Below are 18,778 nucleotides of genomic sequence, written 5' to 3'. Positions count from 1 at the left end.
AATGCTAAAATGATAGTGATACAAATATTAATTACTGTTCGGCGAAAATTACAATAAGCAATTTTTTCATGACATGCGGTTAATAGTATTCGAAAATCGAATTTGTGTTTCAGATGCGTTTTCCCCCAACCAAATAAAACAAAATTTCATACGAATCTACACTTGTAGTCACAAAATTGCGTACCATTTTTGATATATTTAAGTCATTGCATTACCTACAGGTGATCAATTTCTGGTTGGATTGGGCTTAAAATTTAACAGGTGTCTAGACTATAGATGTTAATTTTGGGTATTGAATTTTACCTGGCTAGCTCTCTTTGTTTTATAGTTATCGCGTTAAATTATATTCGAACAACCGGACAGATAGACTTCCTTTGAGCGAAAATTGTTCAAAATTCGATAGAAATCTGCAAGTTGGGTATAAAGATCATATTTCATATAAGACCAAATTTCATCGGTTTAGATCAAAGAGTTTTCGACTTATTTTTGTCACAGACAGATGGACATCTAAAAATGTGTCTTTCGAACTCAGAGAGCTTTAAAATAATTTATATAATTAAATCGAATTATTTTAATTAGCTCTTTTAATTTAAGGAATAATCGGATAAATTAAAGGAATGAAATATTTTTTTATATAGATAGATGGTTGTATATTCAAAGTTCGTTTCTATTATGCATTCTGTATTTTTTTTTTATAATTCAGATACCACAGGATCGAGTTCAAGACCTTGTTCTGACTACTATGCAGGACCCTCAGCTTTTTCGGAACCGGAAACGAAGGCTGTAAGCGAATTCATGCTGGATAACTTAAAGGGACGTTTAGTGTTATTTCTCGACTTTCATAGTTACTCTCAAAGATGGCTTACTCCATACGGATATTCTATGAAATTACCCCCAAATTACCAAGAACAGGTAATAAATAGTGTCTAACTAGCATTCAATACAAAATCTTAGTTCAACAATCAAAATCTGATATAGATTGTCAAATATAGATCCATTTATAAATTGGTTGATGTTCTCATAAGGCTTACAATTAGTTAATATTCACATTTCTATGCTGGATTTGTAGAGATCAGTGAGATGAGGCCTGAAATTTTTATTTTTTATATTTATGCTGATTTATTATATTCTCATTTCACCTTCCGATTGGAGATGTGTGTTAATAATAATCTTTAGTGACAATGACTCCTCAATTGTTTTCATAGGCTGCAAACCTCATTGAGCCTTTCATTCAAGCTAATATTTTCTTTCAACATTTCTTTTAAAAATTTTTGTGTTTACCATTTCATTTTTTGTTAATAGATTACTAATTGTTACAATTTGACTTTAGTGATAAGCTTTGAGTTTTCGTGAACGTTACGTCTAGAGAAGATCCTACTATAAGGAAGCTAAGGTTAGTGTGGCGGATTGGGATACGCGAGGATAGAACCTGGGACCTTGTGGTTCGCAACCCAGTAGCATGACCACGATACAAAAGCAATTGCTCGGGTAGCGTAGCTGTTAACTGGCTTATAAGCTTTCACCACATTAGCAAGAGGGAGAATTGCACGACGGAGGGAAAACAAACTCTAGAACTTGATTCAAATCTGGGATATTGCTACTACGATAAATGTTCGTCTAGAACAGGGATCGGCAAGCTAATGAAACAGAAGATCTAAAATCAGCAATTTTCAACAATTTCCAGTTTGTAAAGAGCCACTAAAAATTTTCGATTCAATATTATAGTATTTGGTTATATATATTTGATTTTTGGTTTAATAAACGACTTTAAATACGGAATAATCTTTATTCCTATAAAAACGCAAATATGGATAGTTACATCAATGATGGCATTGGCTTTGCATGCCTTTTGAAAGTTTGATTAAATCTGGCTTATGCCTTGTTGTTATAAGTTTCAAGCACGACTCTAGATTTTTATTTGTTAGTTGACTTCTAAATTTACTGTTTATTATATTCATGAAAGAGGGTGCTTGTTCACACGAATATGTCGACCCGAAGATCGTCAGCACTTCATATGCCAACTTCTTCATCTCACTGTAGCATTCTGGAAGACTATTCCGAATATGAGGGCCACAACTCGCGGAATTTATTTTAGGGTTACAGTCCACTTGTGTTGCGCGATGTGTTTGTATTTCTGGACCTCCAACTCTTTCAACTTGCTCTTGAGTTCTGTAAACTTGCCATTCCACAAGTCTTTGGTTTTCAAATCTAGCAATTGCATTTGAAGCCATCCAGCATGCATTCCAAATGGCTCAATGTTGATCTCATTTGTATTTGTGTTGAGAGAATTTACTATGAACACGAGAGTACTTTTGTTTGTTTTGAATTGCTCGAATCTCTCAGCGAATCGATCCTTCATGTTTTTTAAAGTTATGCTGAAGTAATTCATGTCAATAGTTGCATTGGTCTCATCGCGAGATTACTTCATTTTAAATATCAGAAGCAATTTACCGCTCACCATGTCTTCAACAAAGAGAAGTATTTTTTTTTTCGAAACAAACTACTGTCAGATATAGGCTAGGTTGCCCTTTCCTTGCAGTTCCAGATTTAATTCATTTAGTTTCATTGTGATATCTACCACGAAATCGAATTTTTGCAGCCATTTGTCTTCTTCCAATTCTTGATGTTCAATGATTTTTTTTCATTGAGGAATGTTTTATTTCACTCAAACACAAAGCAAAGCGTTGCAATACCTTACTTCTGGAAAGCCATCGCACTTTATTGTGCAGAAATAGATCAGAAAACTGGCTATCTATTTCTTCAAGGAAATCTTTAAACTGTCGATGGTAGAGTTCCTTTGCCAAGATGATGTTAATAATCTTAATTACCAAGTTCGTGACCTCAACTATTCGGCTGAAAATGTTTGGGCACAAAGCGCTACTTGATAAATTATGCAGTGAAACATTAGAATTTCGTTCTTTTTTCTGAGGACTTGATGTTACCCCTCTATGTATTCCTATCATACTTCTGGCTCCATCAGTTGCTATAGAAACGATTTTATTTATATCAATAGTTCAATAGCTTCAATTTATCTCATTACGGTCATGTTAAGCGCAGCGATTTGTAATTAACGATTATTTTAATAGAAGCTGTTGTGAGATTAGGCATTTAAAAATATATTTTATTTTTTAATTATTACTTTTTTGTATGGAATTGGAGAGCCGCAGCTTTATATCATAAGAGCCGTAGGTTGCCGACCCCTAGTCTAGAAGGAAACGCCTTCTATATATCAATAGAAATATATTTGGTTTTCAAAGTTAGTGTCAGAAAGGGAGTTAGAATATGGGCGCTATAATGTCTAATCCGCCACATTTGAAGACAGTTGAACGTAAACGGTGGTATTTCAATCAATTCCCTATCCCCTATGAAAACACTGGAGAACAATAACTCTTCAAATATGGGCATTAGTAATGACACAGATAGTGACAATCTGGTGGTAAGATTTCGACTTTCCAGGGTCTCCAAAAACCAATATTTAACCAAAGATACGTTGGTGATGGATTTATGCATGTTAAACATGCAGTTGAATTCAAACATTTCTAGCTAGTATCGGATAAAAAATTTTGGAGCGAAGTCGCAGGTTAACATATTGCCCTCCCCATCTGATTGTTTCAAAATAACTAAATCAGCATCATGTTGGTTCATGACGAGATATTAATGCAATTAAATTGCTTTGTGTGACATACAACAGTGCAAACAGTTTGATGCTAAAATAGCGAAATAATGATTTCACAGATACGATAAGGACTTTTCTATTGTTTTGTTTTCACAGGTTGCTAATGCACACAGAACATTTCATTCAGTTCTTCAAAAACGTATATACTTAAGTTATCACCCTGTCTCCAATCAATCCAAGATTTTCCATCCCATTTCTTTCTTTTCACGAAATCATTACTATTAATATAAATTGAATGCTTATTAAATTGAACCTTGATACTTTTTAAGAAATTCAAGAAATACCGGAGATGACGCTGAATGCACTAATTCTGGAAAATACCATCTGTTTTTCACATCTCTATCGTTTAAGCTTCCCTCACATGCTCAATTCTGGTCACATGCCTGGTTCTAAAAATCTGCAATCTAACTCAGCCTATTGGGTTATTATTTTTGTCAAATTCAACGAAATGTTCGAAGACATATCATCTAGTTTTGAATAAAAGTATATATTCAACAGAAACGACTGGCTGAGGTAGGGACTCGAGCTTTGGAACTGATGAACGGAACGAAGTATACCACGGGATCGACTGGTAACATCATGTGTAAGTAAATAATATTTTGAAATCTCCTAACATACTTTTTTCTCGAATATTCTTGGTTTCGAGTTTGTATATACTATTTAATTTTTTTATTATAATTAATTTTAAAAACATGCAAATTTAATCATCTGAAAACAATCTGAGCCATGGTATATTATTCAAATAAAAACTCTTTGAATAGTTCTCGGGAAATTATTTTCATTGCTATTTGATACATCACCTGCAAGAAGTTTGTATGATAGATCTTATAATGGAATGCTTTTACTTTCTCGTATGTGTAATATAGAGAAAGTATAGTAAGCTACAAAAAATTCGAACTCGGAATTTTAATGAATCTTCATGTTTTAAACTTCCCTAAGTTCCAAAAACACATTTTTTTTTCAAAATCTCCATCTGTCTGACTGATTGTGCTAAAGATAACTCAAAAATGTTTTGATCTATGCAGATGGAATTTGGTGTACTGTCTTTACACCAAATTTGCAGATTTCTTCCAAATTTTGAGTAAAATTTGCTCAGAGGAAGTTCGGCTGTTCAAATGCAAGTTAATACGATAACCATAAAAATGAAGAGAACTAGTTTGATAAGACTTGGTGCACAGATTTAACATCTATAGTGCAGACATCAGTCAAATTTTGAGCCAAAACCAACAACGGGTTGAATTTCGGTCGGTCTGTACTTTAAGAAAATTTTAATGCGATAATTCAAAAGGGGAGAGACTAAAGTATATCAAATTTGTTATGGGATTTTGTGACTACAACTGTAGCTCTGGGTTAAATTTTTGTTTCAATCGATTGAGAAAAACATGCTGAAAACACAAATTTGATTTTTGGATAATATTAAAGCATGTCAGGGATTAATCGCCAAATAACTCGCCAAGGATGACACAATAGATTCAGTAAAAAATCTAATTTCATGTCAGTGGTTAAGATTTCATAATTATTGTGCGCCAATTGCTATGTAAGATGTTCTCTGGAATAGCACCTTTATTAGAGAGTATGCGTGAAAGTTTTGGGAAAAATACTTCGGCTGGTTTATCGTAGTCTTTGCCATCTAGTCCTGATCCTGAATGTTCTGAATTGCGAATTTTGCAGTCAGTAGTTTTAGACATAAAACTAAGCGACAAATGTCTTAACATCTAATCATGTAGTATTTTTTATGAATTCATTCGACCGTCAAATACAGCATCATGAGACTTTTTTGTTATTTCTACTCATAATAAACTACATTTTATTTCTTTTGTTTCAATTTAATTAGTTCAGTTATTCAAAAAAAAACTTAAAAATAAAAACAAAATACACAAATTAATCCCATCAGAAGCACAAAACAAAATATTTGCACTCTGAAAGGATAAACTTTTTTACTTCTTTGAGCTTTATTATAAATATAGATTATTCGAGCCATTTTAGTGATACTTTATATATATATATTTTTGAGATTTTCATACATAAATTATTCAGTCCATCTCCGCATTCTACAGCAATAATTTTTTCCCCTAATGTGCTAAAGACAGGAAACCGATTACATAATTTTACTAGTTAATAAATACTTGATATCTGTTTCCAGAAGTGCAATCTATTAATCTCAAATGTTACAATGAACGTTATAATGCGGCTTTCACTAAGCAGGAAAACTTTTCTGCATGCTCTGAAATAACCTTAATTTGACCTTGGGAAAATTCCTGCGCGAAAGATATTATTCATACTTTAGTGCAGCAGCACTTCATTCGTGTTTATAACAATGATACTTTTAAATAGGCGAACAACTCTTCATGCACGGGGAAATAATTTTAAAAAACATAAGCTGAATCTATTTTGGCAACTTTTTAAAATTCAAGTTAGGTTCTTTTTTTTTTTTAAAGAGTCTAATTTTTCATTCAGAAGCTGCATTTGCATTAAAAAAAGATTGAAAAAAATTGAATCTATTCTCAGAATGGAATTCATTCACTTTATTATAAGCATATCATTCACGAGCAAAGAAAATCAGACTACTCCACCCCAAAGTAGATTGCCACAGTGGAAACCGATTAAAAATGTCATGGCATGGAGTGGAAGATTGAAAATTCAATTCGTCCCAATTTTCATAACTACACGCAACATGGTAGAGATGTTGTGGGATATTGTATCAAAGAGTGCAGGTAGAGTAATTGGGAGGGGGAAATAAGATATGCCATACATAGCTCTCCCATGAAAACGAAGCCGTACATTACACTTTAGAGAGACGGTTATCGAACAAATCATAGAAGCAGGAGTTCAGATTTTAAAGGAGATATAGGATATCGGAATTTCCAGAATTTTTATAGGAATTTAAAAGGATAATCTAATGGAATAGTGTAGAGTGATTGTGGATGACCAGCTAAATACGCCGAATACTTTCAGCCAATTGGATTTTGGAATTTATGGGTAATATTGCAAGAGGGGAGGTTGAGGCGTAGTGTGAGACTACGTGTTCTTAGATACTGGATGACATGTGCAGATATATATTGCCGCATTGAAAAGAGACAGACGACTCTCCATGACCGAATAGTCATAGCACTGGTCTTTTAATCAAGAGATCGTAAGTTCGAATCCCGCTAGAGACAATGCGATTCACTCTGTGTAAATATTTAATTCCTTGATTTTATGCTTTCCTTTATTTCACGTTCCAGAAGATTCTGGACCTTTCTTTAGTTTACCAGATAAGTGTTCTGGACTTTTCTTACTGTCTCCAGAAAAGTATTTTGGAACTGTCCCTGCTAGTATAAAAGCAGAAGATCTGCCATTCACTGTGTTCTGAGTTCAGAGTTGAGTTAATAAATTGGTTTAGCTCTACTTCTTGTGTGTGTCATTGAGTTCCACGCTAGAGTACCTACGTGACAATATAATTTGTGACGGTGGTGTCATTTAACTGACTTCGCTATGATGTTAAATAATGTCATTTAGTTATAGATTTGTTTTGAAAAGGAATGAATGACTTTACTTTTGTCTATAAATTTCATAAAATGTATTTTGTGTCTAAATATTATTAACGACCATGAACAAATTTTAAAGGAAAACACACACACACACACACACACACACACACACACACACACACACACACACACACACACACACACACACACACACACACACACACACACACACACACACACACACACACAAATGTTTGAACCTGAAGTTATAAAATCACTCGAGACATTTGAGCGGGTCTATTATAGTAAGACGGAAGCTTTCATATATGACAGCGTTTCTCAACCTTTCAGTATTCGTGACCCAGTTTTCAATCATAATTTTCATCTCGCCCCCCCCGCTTACAATAAAAAGTATACAGCGATAATGCATATTGAGTATTTTGTATTCTGTTTTTAATCATTTTTTACTAACTACCAATAAAAGTGTAAAAGCGAGCCAAATTGGCGATAAACCACTTCTGGCATTTTGAAAAGTGGGCAGTGGATGAAGCGAATGAAAGCGGGGAAAATTTAAATATTATATTTGAAATGAAAGCCAAATAGGGAGATAACGTTAAAAGAATATGAAAGTAGAAAAATTCTTTAATGAAAGTTAACCTAGACGTGGTGAGCTAAATTTAGAAACTGGGAATACATTTTTTCAAATCATAAAAGAAATAAAACAGAAGCATGACTAAAAAGAGAAAAAAATAAGTAATGCTTGTGGAAGAGAATCCACACGACCGATGCCGTCTCGAGCATGCGCTGATGTTTTCTCATAGGAAAAAGGAAAATGTTTGATAATGCAAGTTTCAATTCCAGCCAGTGTCATTCGAGTCGATCCTTCTATCGCTATCGAATATATCGTGAATGTATATGTTTTCATGTTAATTGTAATTCACCATATTAAATATTTATGGCAGCAGATTTATACAGACTCATGGATAAATTTTTAAGCGGAAGTAAGCGAGCATTAGACGACAATCAAGCATCAACAAGTACACAGACGAGCTTGGTTCCGAAAATAAAGTCAATAAAATATTCTCAAAAATACTTAAATTTTGGGTTTACTAGTACTGAAGTAAATGAAGAAAGTCCCCTGTGTATCATTTGCTCAAAAATCACGGCCGTAGGCAGGCATGAAACCCAATAAACGACATTTGGAAACGCTTCATAGTGAGTACGTCAACAAACCCAGAGAATTAAAATTAAAATCCTATAAAAAGCAAAAATCCTTTTTTAAAGAAATTTTGTCTGTGAATAAAAAAAGCTTTAATTGAATCTTACAAAGTTTCATATAAAATAGCCAGATGTAAAAAACCTCACACCATTGGTGAAGAACTTATTTTGCCAGCAGCAATTGAGATTGTAGAAACTATGTTTGGAGATAATTTTTCAAAACAATTGCAGTCCGCACTTGTTTCAAATGATACTGTTGCTCGTCGAATTGGTGATATAGCTGAAGACGTACAGTGTCAGCTTTTTTCGAAGTTGCGTGACAAATTGTTTTTAATACAGCTTGATGAAGCAATGGATAGTAATAAAGATGCTCATTTAATTGCTTTTGTTCGATTTTGTGATAATATGTCAGTAGTAGAACTACTTTTCTGCAAACCAATAGAACTCAAAGCAACGGCCCTCGCATTATTTGCTATTTTAAATGATTTTATGAACTAGACAAACATAGAATGGAAAAATTACGTCGGAATTTGCACCGATGGTGCTCGTTCAATGTCCGGAAGATTCCAAAGTATACAAGCACTTGTAAAACAAAAATCGCCTCAGTGGGTCTGGACACATTGCATGATCCACATAGAAGCTTTGGCTTCGAAACAAATGAGTCCTGGTCTGAATATTGTGTTAACTACGGTTGTAACCATAGTAAATTATATAAAAATGAGACCCCCTGAAATCGAGAATCTTTTCCGCACTTTGTAAAGACATAGGTTCAGTACATTCAGCTTTACTATTTTATTACGAAACAAGATGGTTATCACGTGGGAAATTTTTGCAACGTGTTTATGAATTAAGAGAAGAAATCTCCATTTTCCTAGAAGAAGAAGAAAACATACCGGAGGCCGAGAATTTTCGCGATGGTTTATTTGTGATGAAATTGAGTTACTTGGTCGACATATTCGAGAAATTAAATAACTTGAATCTTCAACTCCGGGGAGCAAATACACATATGTTGGATACGAGTGATAAAGTTAATGGTTTTTGTGGAAAATTGGAATTGTGGAGCAGAAATTTAAAGTAAAGAAATCTAACAATGTTTGCAAATGTGGATGATTGTACTAAAACTTACAAGGCTGAAGAAGAACATCTAAAAGTTGTTTGTGTAACCACTGAAAATCATTTAGCCATGCTGGCAAAGAATTTTAAAAAGTATTTTCTTGTTGACGACAAACTGATAGCAAGTTACGAGTGAGTTAGGGATCCATTTCATAAGACTCCTGAAGGGCTCTCAATTGATGAGGAAGAAAAATTCATAGACTTCACGACAAGTGGCGAAACTAGGAGACAATTTAGTAATAAATCACTATTTGAATTTTGGACAGGAGTAGAGGATGATTTTAATCGCACTAAAAACAAGGGCATTTCGCATTCTATTACCATTTTCAACATCCTACCTTTGAGAAACTGTATTTTCTGCTGTGGCTACTTTGAAGACAAAATATAGATCTCGGCAGAACTGAGAATGGCTATTTGTAATGTTAAGTCTTCCTTCGAAACACTTTGCTCTGCAAGACAGGCCCCAGGAAGTCGCTAATAATTATTAAATTTGTTTTAATTTAGTATGTTTTGATTGAGTAAGTTTTGATTTAGTAAGTTGTTTTACTTTAATAAGTTATTAAATATGTCGAAATGAATTTTGTTTTCTATGTGTATGTGTGCTTTCCTTTCAGTCAGTTAATCAATTTTTTAAATAATATTTTCTCTTGGATATTCTAGCGCCTCCCCTCTAGTGTGCTCGCGCCCCCCTAGGGGGGGGGGCGCCCCACAGGTTGAGAATCACTGATATATGAGTTATTTCTTATTCACGAATTATTTAGAGGATACTTTTATTTAAGAGAATCTAAGAAACTTTGTTTTATTATGCTAATAGATAAAAAAACTTACGTACAATTGTACTAGCTAAAAAAATTACATCACCATAAATCCAGTCAGTTTATTAATTTATAATGGATGCATAATGCAGCTTTCTCTAGCCAGGAGAATATTTTTCAGCCTTTGAAACAGCAATGAAATGAATCAGACAACCAAAGAAAGATATTATAAAAGGGGATACAAAGTTTTATGCCAGAAATTTGTTATCTAGGTGATCTCCTAGACACTCAGAGTATGCAAACAATATCCCGACATAACCAGAAGCCACGCGGGAAACTTGATGGGGTAGCCGAAGAGCAATCTCACCTCACACGATGGAACAAACGACACTTGATGATATTGAACACTTGCAAACAACAAAGGACCTTCCAGAGAGAACGCATATTGATCTTTTTACATTAGGTGAGAACTTAAATACCAGAGCTTTGACAAAATGTCTTTAATAGAAGAGAAATTTTAAGAGTTCGTCACCGTCAAGAGACATCCAATTTCTTGGCCATCTCGAGACCCGGAGTATACTGAAATCTATCATCTATCGTTTTATACCAATAGATTGTGAAGAGACCTCTAAATAATTTTGTATCCATGGTCTAATGTTTTCAAAATTCGGTTGATACCATTTTATGATTCTAGTTTCAATTTCATTCAAAAACACTTTCAATTTCCAAAGGTAAAGATAAATACTCTGTATTTTCTTAATGTTATTACTCTGTTTTACATCTTCAACTATGCTGACTTCATTTTTAAATAGCACAAATAAAGGATTGAGGATTGTTTCAATCCGACAGCAGGCCGACATTTTGTTGATGTCTGAAAGTATGCAAGTTTCCATCCTCTCTCTCTCTCTCTTTTTTTTTTCCCTGTAAAGGAAACAGATCAACTGATACATTTATAGCAAATCTTCATTTGAAGTTGATCCTTAAATCTCCTTTATTTAACAGTCAGATTACGTGGTAAATTACTTACTTTCGTTTTGGCATAACTTCCAATTTTAACTTATTGCTTTGTAACTTGAGCTCTTAAAAGTCGCGAACACAATAGATTGACAATTACAGCAAAGTATGAATCATCGGACATATTACCATTAACTTAATTTCTGAAATACTTAAATAATGAATAAAACTTCTTATTATTAAATCAAATGTTTTAAATATAAGGCTTTTTCACTAATTTTTTTTTCTGTATGCTCCCGTGATTTGCAGATACGGTTACCGGAGGTGCCAGAGATTGGGTCTATGATGTGATATGCGCCAATTATTCCTATGTTGTCGAGTTGCGAGACAAAGGGGAATTCGGCTTCCTTCTGCCAAGACGTTTCATTTTGCCTACAGCGACGGAGACGTGGGAAGGCGTCAAAGCTATGGGACTCGACATGGCTGGAAAGACGAATTTTGACTCAGATTACATGTAGTCGTTCTACATGTGATGCATAAATAATAAAGATAAATGATTTTTAATAAAACGTGAACTTTTCGTCTGTCTTATTTTATAATATTTTTTGTTTTTATAATTTTTGTGAGAAATCGGTATATTTAATTAAAAACTTCTTTTTTTTCTTTGGTTTCAAATTTTATAAAAAATACTAGGTGGTATCCACCTCGTTGCTGCCGCAGAAGAAATAATTTTGGAAATATCGTTTAAAATTTGAAATAGTTTTTTTTTATTTAATTAGGAATGATAGAAGGAATATTTATTTTCTTGTCGACATTGAATACATTCATTGAAATTGAATGATATATGAAGGAAAAGTATAAATAACATTTATTCTATTTTTTGCTTTATTATTCAAGTGTCTTAGGATAGAAAATATTTTTTTTTTTTTGTATTTCCGTCTTCAGCAAAAACTAATTTCTTGACCTGTCCGACTCGTGAGCATCCGACATACAACTGGTCATGTGAAAAACATGAATTTTCTAGATTCAATCCGCACTCTTGAAGTGATTGATCTTGCGCCTTATTGATGGTCATCGTGAAAGCAAGTCGAATGGGGGGGGACTGCAGTCTTTTGATATCAAAATACCTGTCGGTGGGAATAATGGGAATGCTTGAAATGAGAACATCTTTTCCATTTGACTTTCCGTTAAGAATAGCTCCCTCGATTCTTGCCGCATGTTAGTCTTCTGATTCTGATGCACGAGATCGGGTTGTATATAAACGTTGTCTTTCGATTCTTGCCGCATGCTGATATTGAAATTCCGAAGCACGTGAATTTGCAATTCGTAAATGATATATTTCATTACTCACTTGTCGTTCCTCGTTTGTTTGAGAAGCATGAATGTGCTTATTTCTACGTGCTTCGCTGATCTAAAAGAGGAACACTAAGAGAGGAACACTTGGAAGATATATTTTTTGATGAAGCAATTAACACTATGTACGTTTTTATAACTGAAATATCATTTGTCGATTCAAGGAATAAATAGAAAAATTACTTTTGCAGTAGAAAATGTCCATTATATATAACTTACCTTGATCGGCATCGATAATAATATTTTGTATGTGTGAGATAAATTCTGAATAATATGTGCAGTTTGTTGCAGCCAAAATATTGCATATGCTGAATGACAATATCTTGTGTAGATGACTATTCATTAACGAAAAGAAGAAAAAAATTAGCGCTTGCACTAAATATTTTTGATTTTATTTCGCTTACATTAATTGGCAATAATTTAATTTAATTTATAATTAATAATTTATAATACTAATTTTATTTTCTTTCATATATATGCGATTAACTCCGAATGACACGTTTCGTTTGCCGCTTACTGTTTGTCTTTTGTCTATTTAAAAATAACAGAACGTATGAAACTATTTGTAAATTTTATTGTGTTCAAAATAAATGCTAATATTTGCACTATGCCTACAACCTTCGCGCAAATGCAAGCAATAAATTGTAAAAGATTTATTGCAATCGTTTGGACGGTACGGCAGCGCATAAAATACGAAGAAACAAAAATTCATTTTTATATTCGATCTTTAAATTTGTCTCAGTATTGTACAATTACAACTTATATTTTGTAATGCACAATGCTATAATATAACGTTGCCCATTTGGGGGTATCAGTAATCAAAAGTTTTAATGCTTTCAGTTTCCATTTCGTCTTTTATTTTTGAAATAACGATGAATAATGTCTGGAACAATATCTGAATATCAATCTATAAACACCCTCACTTCCCACGGCCAATTAAACAGAGTGACTGGTAAAGTTGTTTTAAGCCTTTTAAATTCAAATCATCGTCTTCGGCATAGCTAAGACAGTAATGTTTATCCACAGTAAAGAGACTGAATTTATTGAGACAGGTTAAAGCGCTACCAACGGCAAAATAAAGAAGGTAAAAAAAATAAAGGAAATCGGTCAAAGTTCAATAGAAAACTGTAGGTTATACTATAATAAAAATTGAAGAAACCGTTTCATGGGGTTATCTTTAAAATTTGCAGAAATATTTTCGTTTCAAAGTATTAATTTCCGCGATTTGAAAAAGGTTCATTCTGAAAAGGAAATATGTATTATCATACATTTTTTCCGAATCTAGCAACGGCGAAGTGACATTTCAGCAATGAAGAAAGTAAATAATAATAATAATAATATCTGAAAACTGCACTCCGGTTGTAGGAGGAATCTGAGGATACATTTTTCATATTTAGGACGAACCCTTTTTCAAGTGACAAAAAGGAGTTTGCAGTTTTAATCGCAAAGACTTATGATAAATATAAATCCTTGAAATTATATTCAGGTAAGTGAATATTGGTATTCAAATTGATTGATTGAAGAAGTATTAAAATATATCACTGCTGATTGAATGACAAATCGTAATAAAGATTGATTAATCAAGAAAATAACAAAGAGATCGAATAAATCAGGAGAAAATGAAAGAATAGCATACAAAATTGGAAAATTTTGGAGAAATGTACTTTTAACTTTGCAGTGTAAAATTAAAAACTTAAAATCTTATTTTATAGAAATATTTTCATAAATGTTTATTTTTTAAACAAATAATTAAAAATTTATTAAAAAATCTATCTAAAAATTTCGCATATGTTTCAATCAAAATACTATTTAGACAATAAACCTCTGTAATATCTATGTAATGATAATTCATTTGAAAGTAGTGTAGTTTTGAAATGCTGGAGACGTTTTTCTTCATATTATTGCATTTTGTCCAGCTGATATGGAGATTGCTATGCCTTTGTGCTAGTTACATTTCATATATAAAATGAGAAGTTATATAAGCAATAAATAATTTATCTCTAGCAGAGAACAAAATAAAAAAACGTAACAGCATTGAAATTGAATCGATAAAGAAAACCAGAAAAGTTCAAATTTGTGATATTATTGCTATTCTTCAAATTGATGCTTTGAAGTTGATATAATATGCCATCTGGTAAAAGCCTAACTTCCGTAATGTGCAATTTTTATTAGTTATAGCATTTTAGAGGTATACATTTAGCAATCATCCCCCCTTTATAAGTCATCTCAACACCACTAATCTTATTTAACTTAAGCTTTCAACACCATTAACTCACTCTCAAACTTAAGAAACAATCTTCTTTTTTAAACAGCCATAATTAAATATCACATATTTTTATGTTCGCAGTAATTGAATTAAACAAATGAGTCGAAGAAATATGGCGAAAATTAAATGAAAGTTGCTAAATTAAAATAACTAACTGACAGTTCAAATATTAGTTATCTAAAATATAGAACACATGATTATTGTTTCAACTTAGGTATAATATATTATGATAAGAAATATCATTAGTTCTTGATACATTTTTGTATAAATTTACTGGAAAATAATTCATCTCTCATAAAACACAATGTAAAAATTATTCATATTAAAAATTATGTCATTGAGTATTAAAAAAAGTATTTAAAAAACGTCAAATTTCACCAAATCTAATCGTAGATAACATTTAAAATGTTGTAATCTTTTCCAGAAGTAATTCTTATCAGTGGCTTTCAAAAGACCATTGACTGACGGTTTTATGACCAGTACGGAAATATTCTGCTCAGAAAAGTCATACAATCCTCTGAAAGATAATCGAATTCCAAACACTGAAAAACGTCCGAGTTCTGAACTATCTTCGGTCGCTAAACAACGTTAACTAACTACACAAAGGGAATTTCCCCGTTTTTAGAACTCGCGTGATGAACAGATTGTCGCTATGGCGAAAAAGTTTACCAAGTGCCACATTTAGCGCTTAATTGCTGTTTGATTATTTTAAGTTTTAAAGCAATTTCATTTATATTTACAGATACAATTCATATTTTAAAAAATTTATGAGGCATATACATGTAGTTATTATTTAAAATCAGGTTTATATCCACTTTTTTTTCTTTTAAAGCGAATGTTTAAAGTCTTTTTTTTTTTTTTAACTTGGCCTTTTATAGGTTTTTTTTTTTTTTTTTCTTTAAAAGTAATTCAGAAATCTCTGACAATTGCTGCTTATTTCTTTGAAAAAGTACATTGCGTTAATGCGTACCTAATTTGCTCAATACAATATTACGCTAGTTATTATTTTTTTAAAAAATTTCATCGATGATTAACGCTTAGTGTCAAGAATGAGAAAATCGATACTTAAAATTTACAATCGATATAATAAATATGAAAAAATATAATATAATTAAACTGTCTCAAATAAAAATAAAAAAATACTACTTGACTTTATTCATCTATTGACATAAAAGATTATTTTAAATTCTTTGAAAACAGTTTTTTTTTTTTTCAAAATTCTTTGCACTTTTTGAAACAATGGCAGTTAATAAATTAAATTATTAATTATTATGTAGAAACTAATAATATCATTTATGTAATTAAAAATAATAAAACGAAGAATTTGAATTTCGTTTTTTCAAAGTGAATTTTGAAAACAAGCAGGATGAGAAGGTATATTTTTAAAAATTTTGTTAGAAATATGTTAAAGAAAAAAAAATTGATTCGAACTTTTTGTCTGAAGTGTTATAACAGGATAATTTTTTTTTGTTTCATTTGTCTGTATCTGTAAAAGTTTAATGTATCGACGCAGTGTGTGTATGTATAAATGCTGTAACTAAAACAATGAAAATGGGAGTTTTAAAATATATTTTAAAATATTTTGAATTTTTTTAAAAGTAACGAAATGTATTCGGCAGTTTAATTACAGTAATTATTGGAAATTATGTAGTAATTATTAATTATTGGAAAGTTTTTTTTTTAAATTTTAAAGTAATATAAAAACTTTTTTTTTTTTTGCTAATATATGCTCTGAAGTTATGGAGCGAAACCTTAAACACTTTTGATTAATTTTCAATAAAATTTTGAAAAGCTCCTTATTAGCTAGAGTCTTACCCAAAAAATAACTACCAGACAAATTTAGCAGTTCCAGGTTCGACATTCTATTTTATAGAGCATTTTTTAGTTCTTGAGAGAACTAAAGAATCTGAATAGAGCAAACAATTCTGAACAACAATCTCTGAACAAAGAATTCTGAGCAGATTGCTAAAAATTTCTTTGAATTTCACCATGTCATTCTTGTTGTTAACTAGAATTTCAAATTATGCAATTCTACTTGCGCTTGTAGGTCTGCTTAAATGATATTCTATAGTATAAATACAACCAAAAGCTCAGTCATTTCATCACCTTGTGATGGCTAATTTGAAAATAATACCGGCAGTGCAAAACAAATGAACTGTGGCTTGATAATAAGTATAAAACATATTTGTTAGTAATTATTAAATTATGATCAACAGATCAAATGACACCCATAAATCAGACTCCTGCTCTTCATTTAGTAGTTTTGTGTGCTGCTTAATATGAATTAATGAAGAAAACCAAATGTCCTTCTGTTTTATTGGGTAGTGGCGTAGCTAGGATAAGTGGCGCCCGGGGCATAATATAAACTTTTTTGTTTCCAGTTATCATAATTTATCATAATTAGAGAATAATTAACTGGATGCCCTCAGGTTTCTAATTCTGGACCTCTGTATTGGCTTCTAGTAGATCTAATGAAGCACTGCCAATTAATTTTGGAGAAGATGCTAAAATAATTGCACACGCTGATGATTTTTATCTATTTGTGGCAGCAACTAGCAAGCATAAAAAATTCAAGATCTGGTTAATAAGGCATTAGAAAAATTAGATTGTTGGAGTAAGGACTCTAAGGTTACCTTTGCGCATGAAAAGACGCAGCTGATTCCTTTTGGTATAAAAGGGCGTTATAAACACCCTCCGCATTGTTCTTATGCAGATAAACCAATGAAGTTTACAAGAAATATGAAGATTCTTAGGATTATTGTTGATGACAGATTAAGTGGTATGGCCCATATAAATCATGTGGGAAGCAAGATGACTAAAATTTTAAATAGACTTACAGTTGCCAAATACAATAGAGAGATATCAGGAAAAATTGTCAAGATTTTAAACAAAAGAGCTCTGAAAAGAAATTTAGTATATGCAGTTGCAGCCTGGTGGAAGGGAACTAATAGCCAAAGGCAAAAGAACAATAGTGTACAACGTAAAGCACTGTTAGCAATAACGGGGGCTTTTCGTACAACATCTACAACAACTCAACAAATAATTAGTGAACTTGAACCAGTAGATCTGATATGTGATATTGAAACCGCTTGGTATTGGATAAAAAATCACCATAAAGACATCAATATTTTTGGCCAAATAATTCAGAGCTCTAAAATGATTAGTTATGAAAATAAATGGGTTCACACCAGTAAGATTGAAAAGATACAGTGAGATGTTTCTGCAGTGACAGCTCCGCATTCAATCTATACAGATGGTTCGAAAATGAATGAACAAGTTGCTGCGGATTTTGTGTTTTTGAAGGCGATGATAAAATTGAAGAGTTTCAGTATAGGCTTGAAAATCACTGTTCAATTTTTCAAGCAGAGCTTTTTGCAATATGGCAAGTTTTAAATTGGAAAAACCATAATAAACCGTATTTGCATTATCATCTATTCACGGACAGCCTTAGTGTATTAAAGCCTCTTCAAATATTCAACCCCAAAAATAATTCAGTAGAAGATGTTAGAAGTCTGGCTGATGGTATATTTCTTTACACTGGGTTAAAGCCCACATTAGCATCAAAGATAATGAACTAGCCGATCTGGCTGCCAAAGCTGCTTCACTTAAACCTGCAATTGACTATCACCTTGGAGAATCTGAAAGAACAATCAAAACTCGTCTTCGTTAAATTCTCATCAATGAATGGCAATTAAGATGGGAAAATAATGAAAAGGGCCGCTTTACTTTCAGTATCTTTTCTCAGGTAAAAAGAAATAGATGTATTAACAATAAATATTTAGCCCAATTAACTACAAACCACGGACGTTGCCCAAAGTATCTTAAAAGATTCAGTTTGAGAAATTGTAATTGTAGATGTGGTAATGATTATGATGAAATTCCACACTATATTTTCCAATGCCTTATTCTTCATCATTTGAGAAAACTTATTAAACCTCAACTAAATATTTCCCAAATTCTATTAAACAATAGA

At 32.2% G+C, this 18,778-nt stretch overlaps 1 protein-coding gene across 1 annotated transcript in view; it reads left to right on the top strand.

Annotated features, from left to right (window-relative positions):
• The window catches only part of LOC129971836 (uncharacterized), an 82,452-nt gene extending 70,701 nt beyond the window's left edge, over positions 1–11,751 (top strand). Inside the window, exons 20-22 of the mRNA XM_056085811.1 lie at positions 704–912; positions 4,175–4,259; positions 11,496–11,751. Coding sequence (XP_055941786.1) covers positions 704–912; positions 4,175–4,259; positions 11,496–11,704 — 503 coding nt within the window. The 3' untranslated portion in view covers positions 11,705–11,751. The remainder of the gene's footprint in view (positions 1–703; positions 913–4,174; positions 4,260–11,495) is intronic.
• Positions 11,752–18,778: the final 7,027 nt, after the last annotated feature.

This window comes from Argiope bruennichi, chromosome 6, assembly GCF_947563725.1.
Source record: "Argiope bruennichi chromosome 6, qqArgBrue1.1, whole genome shotgun sequence".
Taxonomy (NCBI): Eukaryota; Metazoa; Arthropoda; class Arachnida; order Araneae; family Araneidae; genus Argiope; species Argiope bruennichi.
This window is presented reverse-complemented; position numbering and strand designations above follow the sequence as displayed.